Source organism: Lissotriton vulgaris, chromosome 2_1 (assembly GCF_964263255.1).
Source record: "Lissotriton vulgaris chromosome 2_1, aLisVul1.2, whole genome shotgun sequence".
In the NCBI taxonomy this organism is placed as follows: Eukaryota; Metazoa; Chordata; class Amphibia; order Caudata; family Salamandridae; genus Lissotriton; species Lissotriton vulgaris.
In genome coordinates, this window is record NC_141687.1 from 719,247,592 (window position 1) to 719,263,378 (window position 15,787).

The 15,787-nt window shown below is 42.1% G+C and overlaps 1 protein-coding gene across 1 annotated transcript in view; it reads left to right on the plus strand.

Moving 5' to 3' along the window:
* Positions 1 to 15,787, plus strand: part of C2_1H11orf16 (chromosome 2_1 C11orf16 homolog) — a 171,762-nt gene that overhangs the window by 49,096 nt on the left and 106,879 nt on the right. Inside the window, exon 3 of the mRNA XM_086955992.1 lies at positions 11,034 to 11,202. Within this exon, the coding sequence (XP_086812118.1) occupies positions 11,034 to 11,202 (169 nt within the window). The remainder of the gene's footprint in view (positions 1 to 11,033; positions 11,203 to 15,787) is intronic.

Genomic DNA, 15,787 nt, shown 5'->3' on the forward strand with positions numbered 1-15,787 from the left:
GAACAGGCTGGTGCCAAAGAGAAAGAGAAAGATAAAGGGGCTGACCACTTGGTGAGAATGGTAGTCCACGATGCCTTCCAGCAGACGCTGTCAACTGAGGAGATCCAGGAGGCCTCTGATCAAGACATGAGTCTCTCCAAAGCAAAAGAAGCAGTCCGCAGGAGACAATGGTGCGAATTCTTGGACGGCGCTAAAGTACTGACCGCAGATGACCAGGTAAAAATGAGCCAAATCTGGAGGATCCGGGATGAGTTAAGCATGAATGGAGAAGGCCTGCTACTTCACTGAAGACTGATCGTAATGATCCAAACTCTATGGGCAAGAGTTGTCGAACTGGCCCACCAATGCCACCATGGCATACTGAAGATGAAAGCAAGGCTTAGGGACAAGGTATGGTTCCTCGACATGGATACCTGTGTGGAGAACAAGGTCAGAGGCTGCCACTCCTGTTCGATAATGAGGGGAGAACCCAAGAACCATGTCTGACACCATGGTCCTGCGTCAGCATGGACTCTGGCAGTTTTCCTGATGAGCATCTCACAACCGTGGTGATAGACAACCACACTAAGTATCCAGTCGTGGAACTTGTGTAATCCAGGGCATTTTCAAATGTGAAGCCAGCGCTAGCGAAGAACTTTGCATTGCTTGAGTTCCCCAGAGAGTCAACGACTGATAGTGGGCCCCCATTCCAGGGTCTGGAATTTCAATTTTACCTGCATAGCCTGAACATCAAGCACTAAAAAATGACGCCATTCTGGCCACAAGCCAACAGAAAGTGAAGCGCTTTATGAGCACCTTGAACAGAGTGCTGCGAATTGGAGTGGAATAAGGGTAGGGCACGAAGTGCTGCATGCATCATTTTTTAACAGCCTGCCTGCAGACGCAGCACAGTACCATCAGGTGCGTCCGGGTGACCTGCTAATGAGGAGGCCCATCTGACACGTCATTCCCACAAGACCTAGCTGGAGCCCTGCCATCATTAAAGCACAGGCCACTCAGGAGAAGAGGAAAGTCACAAATTACTGTGCTAGTCAAACCAGCAGGGCCATGGCCCCAAATCTGGTGGTTGGAGATAAGGTTATCATGCGGGACCAACACCCACGTAGAAGTTGAGCAATCTGTTTGAAAAGTAGATGTGGGAGATCGTCGCCATCCAAGGAACAATGGTTTCCGTCCAGCGGGGGCAGTCCTCCATAGCCAGTAACTCCTCCTGGTTGAGGTGAGTTGAACCCCAAGCAAGGGACCTGGATGTCAGCCAAGAGGTGGTGGATGATCCAATGGAGGTCGATAATGAGGCATTCAATCCAAGGTAGCAGGTGGAGCAAGAGTGTGCTGCGGCAAGCTCCAGGGTAGAGACTAATCTAGGTGGCATGGACGCTGACATGGCTCGCTCAGGAGTCAGGTGACCGAAGCCAGATATATGGTCTCAGGCCCAACCCTTACCAAGCCAGAGGCTGAAGGACTATGATTGTCATATTACTAAGAATTACATTCCAGTCCATTGTGTTATAATAAAAGTTGGAAGGGGTGTAGAGTGTCACCTGTCCTTTATAATACTTTGTATCGCGTCTGCAACACTATGGGTTGGGCACAGCGCAAGGGTACAAATAAAGGGCATGGTGATCGCTTGTGGTCACTCCATGACAACTATGATCTCAGCAGTGTGTTATTCAATGTGCCTTGGCGGTACCCTCGCATGAGACGCCACAGGCTCTTTCCCAACATTGTCAGGAACAGTCAGGGAAGATGCCACAAGAAGATGTACTTGGCCTTGCTCCCTTTCACTTGTATATTTCACTAGCTTAATGATTATGTCAGGAGGTGGACCTACTAAGATGTCTCCCAGCAAAGTGAGCAACCGTATGGGTAGTGAGGTGGAAATTCCCGGCTCCACAATAATGAACCAGGCACACATTCTGAAGCTGTTGCCAGCTTGGAGGCCCTGAGCTCAGCTCTTAAAGAGGAGTCAGATAGGCTGGCAAAGAAGGAGTGTCACCTCTCTGAGAAGCAGTTCAAAAGAATAAATCAGTCACATTGAGATGCATGGGATGAAGATTGTAAAATACAGCAGAAAATAAATCAAAACGTCCTGGAGGAACATAAAATGTAGGTGAGGAAAGCAGTGAAGATGCCTTAAAGTAAAGCCGTAGGTTACAGTTCGAAGCGACAGAATTTTCAGACAGATCAAGAAAAAAAAGCTTGAGGACACATGCAACCTATTTTGTGTGGTCTCCCTGCCCGTCTCATTGATATAGTGAGAGCTCTGTATCGGATGTCCTCAGTGTTGGGGATCTCTGGTGCCTGCATAGTGGAAGGCGAATCACATAAAAGTCCACATTTTGTAAAGCACAAACTTATCACCCCTTAAGGTTTCAAGGCACTGAGGTCTGTTGGGGAGATAAGGTGAGCTATTGCCCAGAGTCACATGGTGCTGAGCTGAGCTGCTGCCGGGGTTCGAACTGTGAGCCAGCACTCCGGAGTCAGCCTCTCTGGCCGCTGCGCCACACCTCTCCCTTCACAGCTTCAAAAAGTTGGTCTGCTTTTCACTAATGCATTGACCCCTTCCCCCCTTGAGAAAGCCCACGTTTGTGGCTGCGCTGTGGACAGTAGATTTACTGTCATGGGGTGCACTGTCTCAGTCTGACAATGACATCCACAAGCATTGCGGTTCCAGATCTTTGATGCACTTTGTGTCTTGGGCTGGTTCCCAGTGACAGCTGACGTCACATTTACTGCGCTTTCCATCTTCTTTAAATTCATTTTATGTAAAGTTCCTCTTAACTCGCTCGCAGAGTTTCTGTAGATAAAACATGTGAGGCATTTAGCGGTCTCTCTTTTCATCCTCATTACTCAAGCATTTTGCTTCAAACCCAAGTTGTCAGGGGTCTGCCTTAAGAGGATCCCAACAAAAGAACTTTCTATCTGTGTACATCCATCTCCTACAAGAAACCCCATTTAATCCCATATCGAGTTATACAGATAGTAGTGTACTCCTTGAGTGCCAGAAGCATGCCCCTGCAGATTGGTATCTCAATACAGCCTCAATTCCCAGGCATGTACCATTTAAAAATTGAGTCAGTTTATATTGTATTTGCCCAGTGAACCACTCTTAGCCACAGAAATACATTAAACCTAATCTTCTTTATACCAAGCGCAGCGGACATCTTTATAAAGTACATTTGATGGTGATATGACCTCCTTATTCCAACCACTTTTGTATTATGGTCAAATATGGAAAAAGTACTTGTCACGTGGATGTCTATAGCTCTCATTACCCAACCGTATCAACATTTGTGGTTGTAAAGTCCCCCACAGATGTTTCACAGAGTGGCTCAGGGCCGTGGGTGCGGTGGGGTGTTGGAAGGTTGCACTTTTCAACTCTTCAGCTAGTTTAGTCCTTTGCATTCCCCTGCAGGGTTGTATTTCTGAGTTTTATACTTGGACCCACTCCCTGCACGGGTGATCTGCTCTACATCATCCAGTAGTCAGTTGCTTTCTTTCTTCATTCTACTCATATTTTGTGTCTGACTCTAAGGTAGCAGTGGTATTGCAACATGCTGGGTCATCCAGGTGCGAGATGCTGCCTCCACCCAGCAATGTAAAAAACCCTTTAAAAAGATTATGTGTGACAGTTTCTTAAAATCAGGGTAATTATGAGTGACATTTCAATGACTATGAGTGACATTTACTCGCGAGCAAAATCAAGCATTGAAGATGTGCGAAATATATCAGAAATTATACTATTTGAGCAATGAGAAACTCTAAAAAGATCTTAAAACTGCTGAAAAGCAAGTACTAGAAATTGTTAGTGCCCTTGTAGCCGGATGATCGTTCTGTTAAACAAATGTGTAATTAATAAACCCTCGCAGCCAGCAACTGTCTCAGAGCTACTACACACCACTGGCACTGACCTGGCCACTCTGCTGACTTAGCACTGCTGGCAATGAAAGCGCTATTAATAATTAAAAGCACATTGTTACGCAGTGAGAGACAGATACCTCACTGAGGCACTACTTACTTTGCAAAGCACTCTCGGGGAGTGGCAATTCATATGGGCTAACTCGCCGCAATGACTCCCCCAGCCAACGCCAACCTGAATCTGGGGCTCAGCAGCATAAGGAGGGTCTGGTGTGCTGGGCTGATTTGCTTAACCACTCTAGTGGCCGCAGAGGTGCGTGGAAGGTTCAGCTGAGCTGCCGGTCAGGTGCCGTTGTTTGATCATCATTTTTTAGATAAAATAGCCACGGCATAATGCGGTGACGGTGCGAGCAGTGCTGCCATTGCCACTGCTGCAGCCTGCCACAACTTTATTTGAACTGTAGCCGCAGCGCCCGCTCATCACTCGCTCTGTCGCGGGCAGCAAAAGTATGTCCCGACTGCCTATTAAAGAGTGTATTTCATAAAACTCCATCCTCACCTCACCCAGGCGTATGTGTCAGTAGCTGTCATTGGGCACTGATTCTCAGAGTCAGTCAAGAAGGGAAACAACCTTTACAACGCAACTTTTACAACACACTACCATTACAATGAAACTTTTACAACGCAACATCCATTACAACGCAACCATTACAACGCATGACACTACAACGCATACCACTACAACGCATGTCTTTACAACGCAGTCATTACAACTCATACCATTACAACGCATACCATCACAACGCATAGTACCCTTACACTATCCAACACTTATCCTACTGTTGCACCCCCTGGAGTTAGAATAGTAATTTTTACCCCTACACTATCCAACACTTACCCTACTGTTGAGCCCCCTGGAGTTAGAATAGTAATTTTTAGCCCTACACTATCCAATACTCACCATACATGCAATGTAATGGTATGCGTTGTAATGGTATGCGTTGTAAAGGTAGTATGCGTTGTAATGGAATGCGTTGTAAAGGTAGTTTTTAAAAATTCATTGTAATGGCATGTGTTGTAATGGAATGCATTGTAATGGATGTTGCGTTGTAAAAAATGCGTTGTAAAAGTATGCGTTGTAACGTCATACAACCGTCAAGAATGTATAGTCATTAATCATGCCGCGGTGCGGTGTCGGGTTAATGATCCTGTTACATTGCGGTAGCTTAGAGCTGCGGTTTCTGAGCCAAGCCCCAAGCCTGCCAGGAGCAGTGCGCACGACACACTGCCACTGCCACTCCACACCAGCTTTAGTTTCAATCAGTCAGTATTAGTGCATGATTACTAGCACTCCGCTTAACAGCAGAGGAGGCACTATTATGTGTGACTTTGCATTTCAGTGCGGTGATGTGGACCACCAAAATGAAATATGTTTGGCAGGGCTGAGGAGACCACATTTATCATTTTCAGAAATGCCCTCATTCCCCTTTCCCCAAATTCTCTTCACCTCTCCTTGCACTCTGTCATCTCCACTAGAGCCACACACCTCAATGTTTTTTCTTGTTAGAGCTGGTACCCCCTCATGAAATTCAGGTTTCCCCCGATTACCACGACGAGCCGCTCCTCAATCGCTCAAAGCTTGACGGTTTCCGCCTCCGTGTCCCCTCTATACGATAGACAGCTCAGAACCTTACTAGAGAGGGGAAACCAAAATCAGATCCTGGACCGCGCCTCATACGAGGGTGTGGGGCTGGGAACAAAAAAGCAGCAGAACATCAATATGTGGCCTGAAATCTGAATAGCATCATGTCCTGTATCCACACTGATTGATACCACCCTCAAAGTGAGCTCCCACCAAAAGAGCTCCGCTCACATGTCCTCCATGTTGGACACTCATCCATGCCCCCCATTTTTTCAGGTATTCGGTTTCATCAATCTGCAATGTTTTAATCAGGTTGTGACCCACAAAATTGCCAGGAATAATCCACTCTGAAAGCTTTCGTGACAGCATAAAAAAAGTCCTCAATAGCTTCCATTAGAGTTAGATGTTTCATTTTGCTTTTTAGCGGATCAGTAGATGGGTCCGCATCACCATATCCGAAAATTAAAGTTTGGGTTAATCCCGTTCTTTTTCAAATGAATTGACTGATCAGTAACATTGATGGCTTTGTTCAATAGAATGTGCTGGTCCAAAATGAAATGATAATGACGGGCCCTGTAGTGTGTCCATTGTACTGTGGTGGGAGGAATGAATGCCCACCGGCTCTTCTGGTGCCCTTGTCCATTGACAGGAAGCTCTGGCGTCAGAGCATGGCAGGGCTGTGGCAGCCCACGAAGAGGACACTCGCCAGAGACAGTCGCCCTGTCTCTGGAGCCTCTCGTTGTGTCTAAACCTTCATCTGGTGTTTACCTATTATACTTAGTACAATATGTTCTTACCACCAGCGTCTGTGGTTTGTGACAATGCAAACTCCACGTTGGATACATTTGTGTATGGTTGGTATGATGGGAATGGCATTTATGTCAGAGGGCAGGATAGAACACTGTGTTGCGCTGTAAGTAGCAGAATTTCATGTCCGTTTAACCTCCTAAAAGCTCGCGAAGTTTCTAAGCTTTTAGGTTGTGTTATGTCCTGTTATGACGAGCTCATTTTGGGATCTCCGAACCTTTTCTTTTTAATACCATGAAATATCAGCTTATCATCTGCATAATTTTAAATGGTCGTTGAGATGAAAGGTTCATGAGACTGTAGGATGAACCAGATCAACAATGGGTAGGATGAAAGAAATCCTCCCGAAGGCACAGTGTTATCCAGGGGTGTGACACAGACTTGCATTACACAGATAATCCACTGTTTAAGGCATGTGAGGCACTGGCCACAAGTGCACGCAGACCTTGGTCCACAGCCCCGGCCCAAAACCCACTTCCATGCCATGGGTGGAACTGCTGCCCGCAATCTCTGCTATTTCCTGGCCCCTCCCATCCCAATATTCTGCCCCCACCAATCATGTACCACTCCCCACACAGTTTTGTTTTCCATTCTTTTCTAGCACTGGATACAGTACAAACAAGATAGAAGTGTGTAAATGTATCTGTACGATTGTTTATCTTTATTTTGTAAAGTGTACATTGTGGTAGGGTGGTTCTCTTTCAAGTATCTTTCTCAGGCATCCCTTAAATTACAGCCTTTGTGTAAAGTGACGTTTCACACAGCAGGAAGCACTGAGCTGACTCCAAGCTGGAGAACCCACAACATGAGCACAAAGAACTGTGAGATCTTCCTGGAGCAGCATCCAGTTATAGTCAAAAGACAGGCCTGGCATCCTAACCTCCTCTCCTTGAAAATCAGAAACCTCGACTCACCCTGGCTCCAACCCAGTGGCAGTGCTCAGGAAGAGTAACCTGGATCTTCTAGTTAAACAAAAAGCCTGATGGAATTTCTAAAGGTCGCCTAGTCTCTCCTTCCTCACTTCATGGTCTGGGTCTCATCCCTCCAGCTACAGCGATGCAAGCAAAACACTTCCAGTGTCTGGAGAGCTATCCTCAGCCCCATCCTGTGCCATGCTAAACCAGGAGAATCTAATTGGATCCCCTTACGCTTTGGTCATTATTACTGTGAGTCATAGTTTAAGGGTAAACATCAGAAGACATCTGTAAAATCTCCTTTCAATGATTATTTTATTTACCTTGCATATTCTCTCACTTTGCTTTCATCATGCGTTTAATGTTATAAACAAGAGCAACTAAAAGCTTTCAATGTTGCCCTCTGCATCCAGACATGACACTTACCACCTGAGCTGATCTGCTATCCTTGCTGAAGTGAGAATCTAGCAGTCGCCTGCCAATGGATGGACGCTTCTACTGATTTGAGGGCCTTTCAAAAAGTATCAAATAAAGCACAATCTCACATGCAAATAATGATGTTTCTTTCTACACTTTACCACTCCTAGGGTGCATGCTATCTCCAAAGTCTTCGTCATGTTCATGAACCCTGCATGAAAACTTTGACCTTGACTTATATCTTTCAATTGTTGCCTCTCTTTTTCTTTGAATAACGTTCTCCTTACTTTCCACCCTCTGTTTGCCTCCTCTCTCTGAGTGCAGCATACTGTAAGTCATGTGCATGTTTGCATTAATCTCTGAATCTCTATAATTTTAATTCAACTAATTGTCCACTCCTCATCTCAAAGATCACAATCAGTCTTTTTGTAACTTACAATTCGTAACCTTTTTTTATCTCATCTACTAAAACTATCAACCATCTTTGAGAACTGACAGACTCCCCCACTAATGATCACACCTAACCACTGCTGAGCTAATCAACCACAAAGACTCTGACATAAGTGCATGAAATGGTCTACTTGACAGCATAAGTCTAACCCCAATGACGAACAATAAACATTGTCCACTAAATTAACTACAAATTTTGGGCAGGGTCGTACCATAGGCCCCTGCAGCACAGGGATGCCCGAACCCTTCAGAGGCACCAAAACCCTTTCAGAGGGGCCCCACTGCATCCAAGACCAATGAATATTTGTTAGATATGTGGAACCTAGGGGCCCCTCTTCACAATCTACAGCAGGCCCCATCATTTTACATTTCACCACTGTCTTTGGGTTCTGGAGCAGTGTGCTGCCAGGTGGAAAGAGCATCAACACCTCATCAGGGGTACTAAGCACTATATAAATGCAATTACTATTTACTACCTCTTGAGAGCAGGCGGCAAATGGAAGTGAATTTGTCCCCAGAATCAGACACCGCATGCGGTTTTCAGCCTGGTAATTCTGGTTCTGTATTTTATTACCCATTCAGGAGTGGCTACTCATAATATCTGGATTTATGAGTGAGGATGCTGAGTGGAATCGTTATTCCCAGCCCAATGTAGCCCCACACATAAATCCGGGCACCTTGTAATTGGGCATTAGATAGGAGGCTTCTCAGCATTGCTTTCAGGGCCGCTTCCGAAGTGATGAACTCTTTGCAGGTGTCTCAGAAACATTGGCTGAAGCTGCTGCCATTGCCTGTTTTGAAGCCCTGCAGATCAGAACAATATTGACAGTGGAGTTACAAATCCGAAAGTGGGCTTTCATGTGGGGCTCTCTGAAATCAGTATCTTAATTAATAACACCCACCTTATTTATTACAGCCACTTTCACCCCCCAGTGTAAAAAAAAGCAAAGCGTTCTTTTAACAAAGCTTTATTGCAGCTAAATGCAATGCAGGTTCATTGAACTGGGCCCTGCCTTCTGGTTTTTATTTCTCCAAGTTTAATCTACATAATGCTGTTACTGCTTAAAGACCAATTCCCACGTGTTGGATGCCCAGGTCTGAAGATTTCAAGCTCTGGTTAGGCTCCTGGGGGTATGCCTATCAAAGCAGCCTTGCTCCATTCAAACCAGATACCTTTGTTTCATCAGTTCTATACTTCATGCCTTAAAAAAAGACGGTCTGTGTAATGGGGTACTCTTTCGTTAATTTCATAAAGCATATTCCTTCTAAATCAGTAAAGGGAGTCTCTTTTACAGTGGGTGTAGTAGACCTCCAGTTTGTACTCTGTGTGTTTTACTACACTATTTACCCCTCTCCTCCCAATCCAGATATATAGCAAAAGTACATTTTTCTTTTCATTAAGATACCCAAGTATAACTTTCCATCCAAAGCAATTATTTTTCCTTTAGAAAACTGATCTTGCTTGATAAAGTTATTACCTTCCGAAAATGCTTGCAAAACTATATTTTTCTCATTCACAATAAAGAAAGTAATTGTTATTGCAGTTCAAACTGCTGCTGTTCAAGTGTGATCGAGCGGTCGGGTTGGTTCTGCAGTCACAAGTATGGGGCTGCATAAGGAAGGGTGAAAGGTTCGTGGGTGGTTTTGTAATACTTGACATATATAGCAAGCTGTGCACAGCCCCACTCTCTTGCCTCCCCTCGTTTTATGTCTCCCCTGCAGACAGCTGGTTGGGAAGAGCTATTGTCTTCAAATAACGCCCCACACACAACACATACCTATAGATATATATACATTATGGGGATTTGGGTGAGGACTCTTTAGTCATTGGCTGTTTGGGTGATCCCCCTTCAGGCTTTGGCTCAGTAGTCTGTCGTTTCTGTTTAGGGTCAGTCCAAATTTCTCGAATGCATCCACGTTTTTGCAGCGATATCTAGCATGTTAATCAGTAGTTTTGTTTCCTCTTATTTTTGAATATCCGTGCTAGTTAATTAAATACCAGTAACCCCAAAAACTTGTTTATATAATACTTTTTTGCTGTTGCCACTGAGATCTCTGCAGATTTGTCCCACAAATCAGCCTGGCTGTCACAGTAACTCAGTACAGGCATGTCATCTGCAGAGGGTTGCTGGCACCATTTGGCCAGTAGAGGTGTCACCCCGCCCCCAGCCCTCTCCCCAGAAGGCAGTGATGCGCTTAATTTCATAGGAGAAAAGTGTGCGTTTTCCAAAACAACACAAATAAATAAATAAATACTTGTATACATGAAGTTCCATAGGTAGGGAGGAGCCTTGTGATTCCAAAGATATCCCACAATGTTCTAAAGCAGGGGAAACCTGGCCCTGATCTCTTACCCTTTACTTTTATGAATATGTCATCTTCCCACTGAATTTCCCCTATCCAGTGTCACTGATTAAAATATTTATATGTCTCATACAACCTGGAGAGCTGATCAAGAAAGACATTTTTCTTCTAAAATAAAAGGATAATGTGTCTGACAACCTCTTACAATTAGATATTTCCTGCCTAGTTTACCTTAAATCTCAGGTGCTTTTCCCATTCCAGTCTCTTAACACATCATTTCCCAACACTGGATACAATTTTAGACACAGCCTGAATTGAGAAGTAATCATTCTGAAACGAATTTAAATTCTGCCCTCGCATGCAACATTTCCTAATAACATACTGCCGGGATGTTAGCAATGAAGCTTTCCCAGAGAGCAGAGATTCCCTTAGTCCTAGCGATGAAGTGAAATAGATGCAGGTTAGAACATTTTACACCAGTTTTGGAAAATTGCTGTGCCATATCTCTGGACTTCTGAAAGATGCTTCAGCAGTCACTCTGCCTTTGTGGATTGACAATGAGAGTGTACTTGCATGAGTGTATAATTATTTTATTACAGAAGGTATTTGCATCTAACACTCATACTTTTCTTTTCTTTAAGGTGCTCCTGGGTGAGCCATTCCACGTGTTTCCCAGATATAACTTGCAAGAAAGTCAACACTCTTGAAAGGTTTTTAGGCTCGGGTCAATTAGCACTGCATACTCCTGTGTTATCAAGAAGGGAGCCTGATGGCTTCTACTACCGTGCAACACTAAAACAGGAGGTAGAGGTAAGTCAAGTGACTATATCGCTGGTGAAATATAAATATTTATCTAAATATCAGACACTGTGGCTCTGTTTTTTCTAAAAGAGCTTGCCTGAGGTTTAGTATTGTAGCAGGGTTTCCGTTCTCCCACAGAACTGTGCACAGAGATCTAGAACCTTGGTGAATTAGGGTGACCCAAAACTCACCTTAGTATCAGAAATCCTCTTACCGAGCTAGCTACAGTGTCTCATTGGTAATAACAAACTCCCAATGACTTAGACAAACCAGAACATGAACTTAGGTTACCTCAGGTATCGTGGAACACATGAACACTCTTTCGCTCTGTAATCATTTCAAACCCCAACGGGGAGTCAAAGAACACACGTGCAAGTTTGAAATATTTATTTTTCAATGCAAGGTTCTCAAACGCAATATCTTATATAATACCAACATACATATTATAAAAATCAGAGTTATCAGCATAGTCACTAATCCATAGTAAGCGAACAGTGATAGCATATTATAATGCAAATCTATAGAAATCTGTATCACCTATATTTCGCGCACCCTATTTAGCATACAATATTATATCTAAGAAGGTCTCATTTGGGTTTTAGCAGGGCAGGCCCATACCTCTAAATGTCAGCAGAAGAAGATCACATCGTCAGCTACCAACTCTCTGCATGCGAAGCACCATCAAGTGTGTTTTTGCATTCTCAGTAACTCTATCTTAAACCTGCTTAGAGCCCAATGTTGGCAGCATTATTATTTGTGTTATGTCTAATGTGGTGCGAGGATCAAGCCTCCTAGAAACCTTGTGTTAGGTTATTCTTAGAGGGTGCAGTTCTCAGTGTGCAGACAGTGTACCAAGTGTACCAAGCACAACTGATATCAGAGCAATAACATATTATTCTCAAATAAATCACATCTTTCGTCTAGGTTGAAAGCTACAATAACAATTATGTGTCGTGTGCAAACTGAAGCCGAAGAAAAATATGTCGTTTAAACCTTTACTAAACTCATGCTAACTTAACACAATATATAGAAAACCAGTAACTATATGACACCCCCCCAATGATCCGAGGACGGTCAAAAAAAGAACAAGCCCATATAATAAAGGCATAACATGAAAGCAGAGTTCAACAATATTGAGCCAAGCTAAATGAATGTAGATGTCTATAAAAATCAACAATACAAAATATGTATGAAAGCCTATAGTGGCCAAACAAAAATGTAATAAAAGTCTCGAACTTGAGGCCAAATATAAAATCATAGTCCTAGAACACACAAAAGTAGAATGTTCATAAGAGAAAAGGCACCATTCAGAATTACTAAAAAGTCACGTGCCAGTATAGTGAAAGTCTCCAAAGCCACTCATGGGTGGATAGAATATGCAAAATAGGTAGCCACAGCTTCCAGCATGAAATCACTGTCATCATCCGAAAACAGTTCAGCCATCCAATTAAGCAATGGGAAAGAACATACGTGCTCCTCCAGCACCGGACCCTCTAGCAACATCAGAGGACAACTCGGTGGGTTCTCAAGAACGCTATGTGCCAGAAACTCATGCGCCGCTGTGGGGATGTCCCACTGACCCACTAGTCCATGCATCGCTGCCAAGGCCATAATCCTTTCGCCAGAACAAACCAACTTGTGAGCAACTACGGGGCCCATCAGGTGATTAAAATCGACTTCAGGAGATAACGGCAAGCAGAGACACAAATCAATGGCCCAGTCAAAATCGCAGCTCAGGCAATGAAACCCAGGCTGGACACATGTGAAATAGGAAAATCGAAACGATAATCCAAATGCCGTGCTTAAGGTCGCAAGCGGCAGGGTGCCATAGTAATGAAGCATCCGGTTGCGAAACAGTGTCAGAAGGGGCTGAGCGGCTTCTTGCGCAGGATGGGCATCCATGTTTTAGGAATCAGAATAATATCAAAACGCCTGCAACTAAAGCCAGCAAAACAGGGAATCCGCCAAACAAGCTTGAAAATATTGAATGGAAGAAAGCTGGGATAACACCAAAAATCTTTTCAAATGTAGTCACGAGACCACTGCTGACCAATTTAAAAAAATGAGCTAACCCAGACGTGGAGGAGGCATTAAAGATTTGATGAACTAATTTGCAGAAATGAAATGGCAAGTCAGTATTTAAAAGTGCCTGCACCTCTGTGCGTGTGTTAGCTATGTGAAGGACATAAGTTTCACGGGCCGAGCTCAGGGCCACTTCTTTTTGAGACAAAAGAGCCCTTATTCGGCTCATACCATTGAACTCCGCTTTCAAGGTTGGGATGCGCGGCCAGATGGAAACATCTGAATTCCCATGCGTGGGTGGATATAACACGTTCTTGCAACACACCACACGTTCTGATACAGTAACCACATAGGCGATACCGACCATTAACCCACAACACTCCTCGTTATTCAAAAGTAAATAACTACCGTTTGTCAATAAAGTAAATGTGGGAACTATTGCAGGAACCGGTGTGCCTTTTAAAACACAGGCTAAATTAGGCCGGTCCTGATTACAAGAACCATGCAACTGGATGTGTCTGCATATCAGCGAACGGTCAGGTGACTGTGTGCATTCTTCACCATTTAGATTCACTTCCTTTCCATCCTTCAGGCATCTGTACGTGTATGGTAAAGACCATGCCTCATGTAGGAAAGCACTGCCTAGTGGTTCATAACGCCCTATTGCAATATATCGCATACAATTAGTAAATTTATATAAAGCAAATGGTAAAGTAATAACACCATGGATAAGCCATGTAGCAGCAGCTGCCTCAGCTGGTAGACAGTCAAAATATCGAGTTGTTAATGTCGATGTACTATATTATCGAGTCCAAAATATCGATGGTAAGAAATATCGGAAACCAAAATATCGTAGTAGAAAATATCGATTTATGTGTGTGTCAAAAATATCGAAGACATTAATGTCGAAATCAGCAATATCGATGCCGAAAATATCGAATGTCAAAAATATCGATATGTAAAAGTGATGTTTTAAAGTATGTTAAGTAATGATATAGTTAAATGTTGTTTATATATAATGTAATTTTTACATATAATTTTATAATTATTAGTTAGAAGTGTAGGAGCGGGATGTAGAGTTTATAGGGGATAAGGGTGGGTAGTGTATTAAAAAAGTATATTGTAAATATGGAATAATAAATTTCGCATTTGAAAATTTTTTTAAATTTGCGAAATTTAATTCAAATTATTTAAATTTTCGATTTTTTATATAAACTTATTGAGTATTGTTAAATTATTTGTACTTTGCTTTTGGATATATATTAATTAATTGTGTAAATATATCTAAATTTTTAAATTTTTACTAAATAATTGTATTTTAATGTTAGGAGCGGGATGTAGAGTTTATAGGGGATAAGGGTGGGTAGTGTTTTAAAAAAGTATATCGAAATTGTACACTTTCAAATTTCGAATTTCCTTTAAATTTCAAAATTTCGCAAATTTTTAACAATATTTGTCGTAGTCGACATTTTATCGAAATTAAGGGAGTATATTAAACATTATGATTAATTTTTGTGTATGTACAAAAAAGTTTAAAAAATAATAAAATATTACATTATATTTATATAATATTTGTACTATAAATTTAGGAGCGGGATGTAGAGTTTATAGGGGATAAGGGTGGGTAGTTTTTTAAACATATATAGGGTAATTATATAAAATTAAATTTCGCAATTTCAGATAAATTTGCGAAATTTCTAAAATTAAAAATATTTTGAATCATGCGAAATGCTATCGATTGTTATCGAATATAGTACTTATTTTTTTAGTTTGCTGTTGTGTATATACTAAAATAGATTAGAAATTATAATAATTGTAGATATTTTCTTAAAATATTTGTCTAATTATTTTATGAGTGGGATGTATAGTTTCAAGGGGATAAGGGTGGGTAGTGTATAAACAAAGTATAATCTAATCATAGAATGAAAAATTTAGTATTTTATTTAAAATTTCTTTCTCTTAGAAATTTTATAAACATTTGCTTTAAATACGAAATTATGAACAGTATTATGTTTGTGTTCTAAATTGAGGTATTTTGTGTATGTAGTAAAAAGTATAAAAATATATAAGTTAGTAGATATTTTAAAAATAAATGTATCATATTTTTTGGAGTGGGATGTCGAGTTTATAGTGGATCAGGGTGGGTAGTTTTTTCAAAGGTACTTTTTGTGCTTTTAGGGGCTTTTTTTTGTGTATGTGCGAAGGGGTATTTTAAGTGTTCAGGGTCAGTTTTTAGTTTGTGGGTGAAGGAGTTTTGTAAGGTGTAAGGCTCAGTTTTTAGTTTGTGGGTAAAGGGGTATTTTTAGGTTTCAGGGTCAGTTTTTGGTTTGTGGGTAAAGGGGTATTTTTATGTTTCTGGGTCAGTTTTCAGTTTGTGGGTAAAGGGGTATTTTTAGGTTTCAGGGTCAGTTTTTAGTTTGTGGGTGAAGGAGTTTTGTAAGGTTTCTGGGTCAGTTTTTAGTTTGTGGGTAAAGGTGTTTTGTAAGGTTTCAGGGTCAGTTTTTAGTTTGTGGGTGAAGGAGTTTTGTAAGGTTTCTGGGTCAGTTTTTAGTTTGTGGGTAAAGGTGTTTTG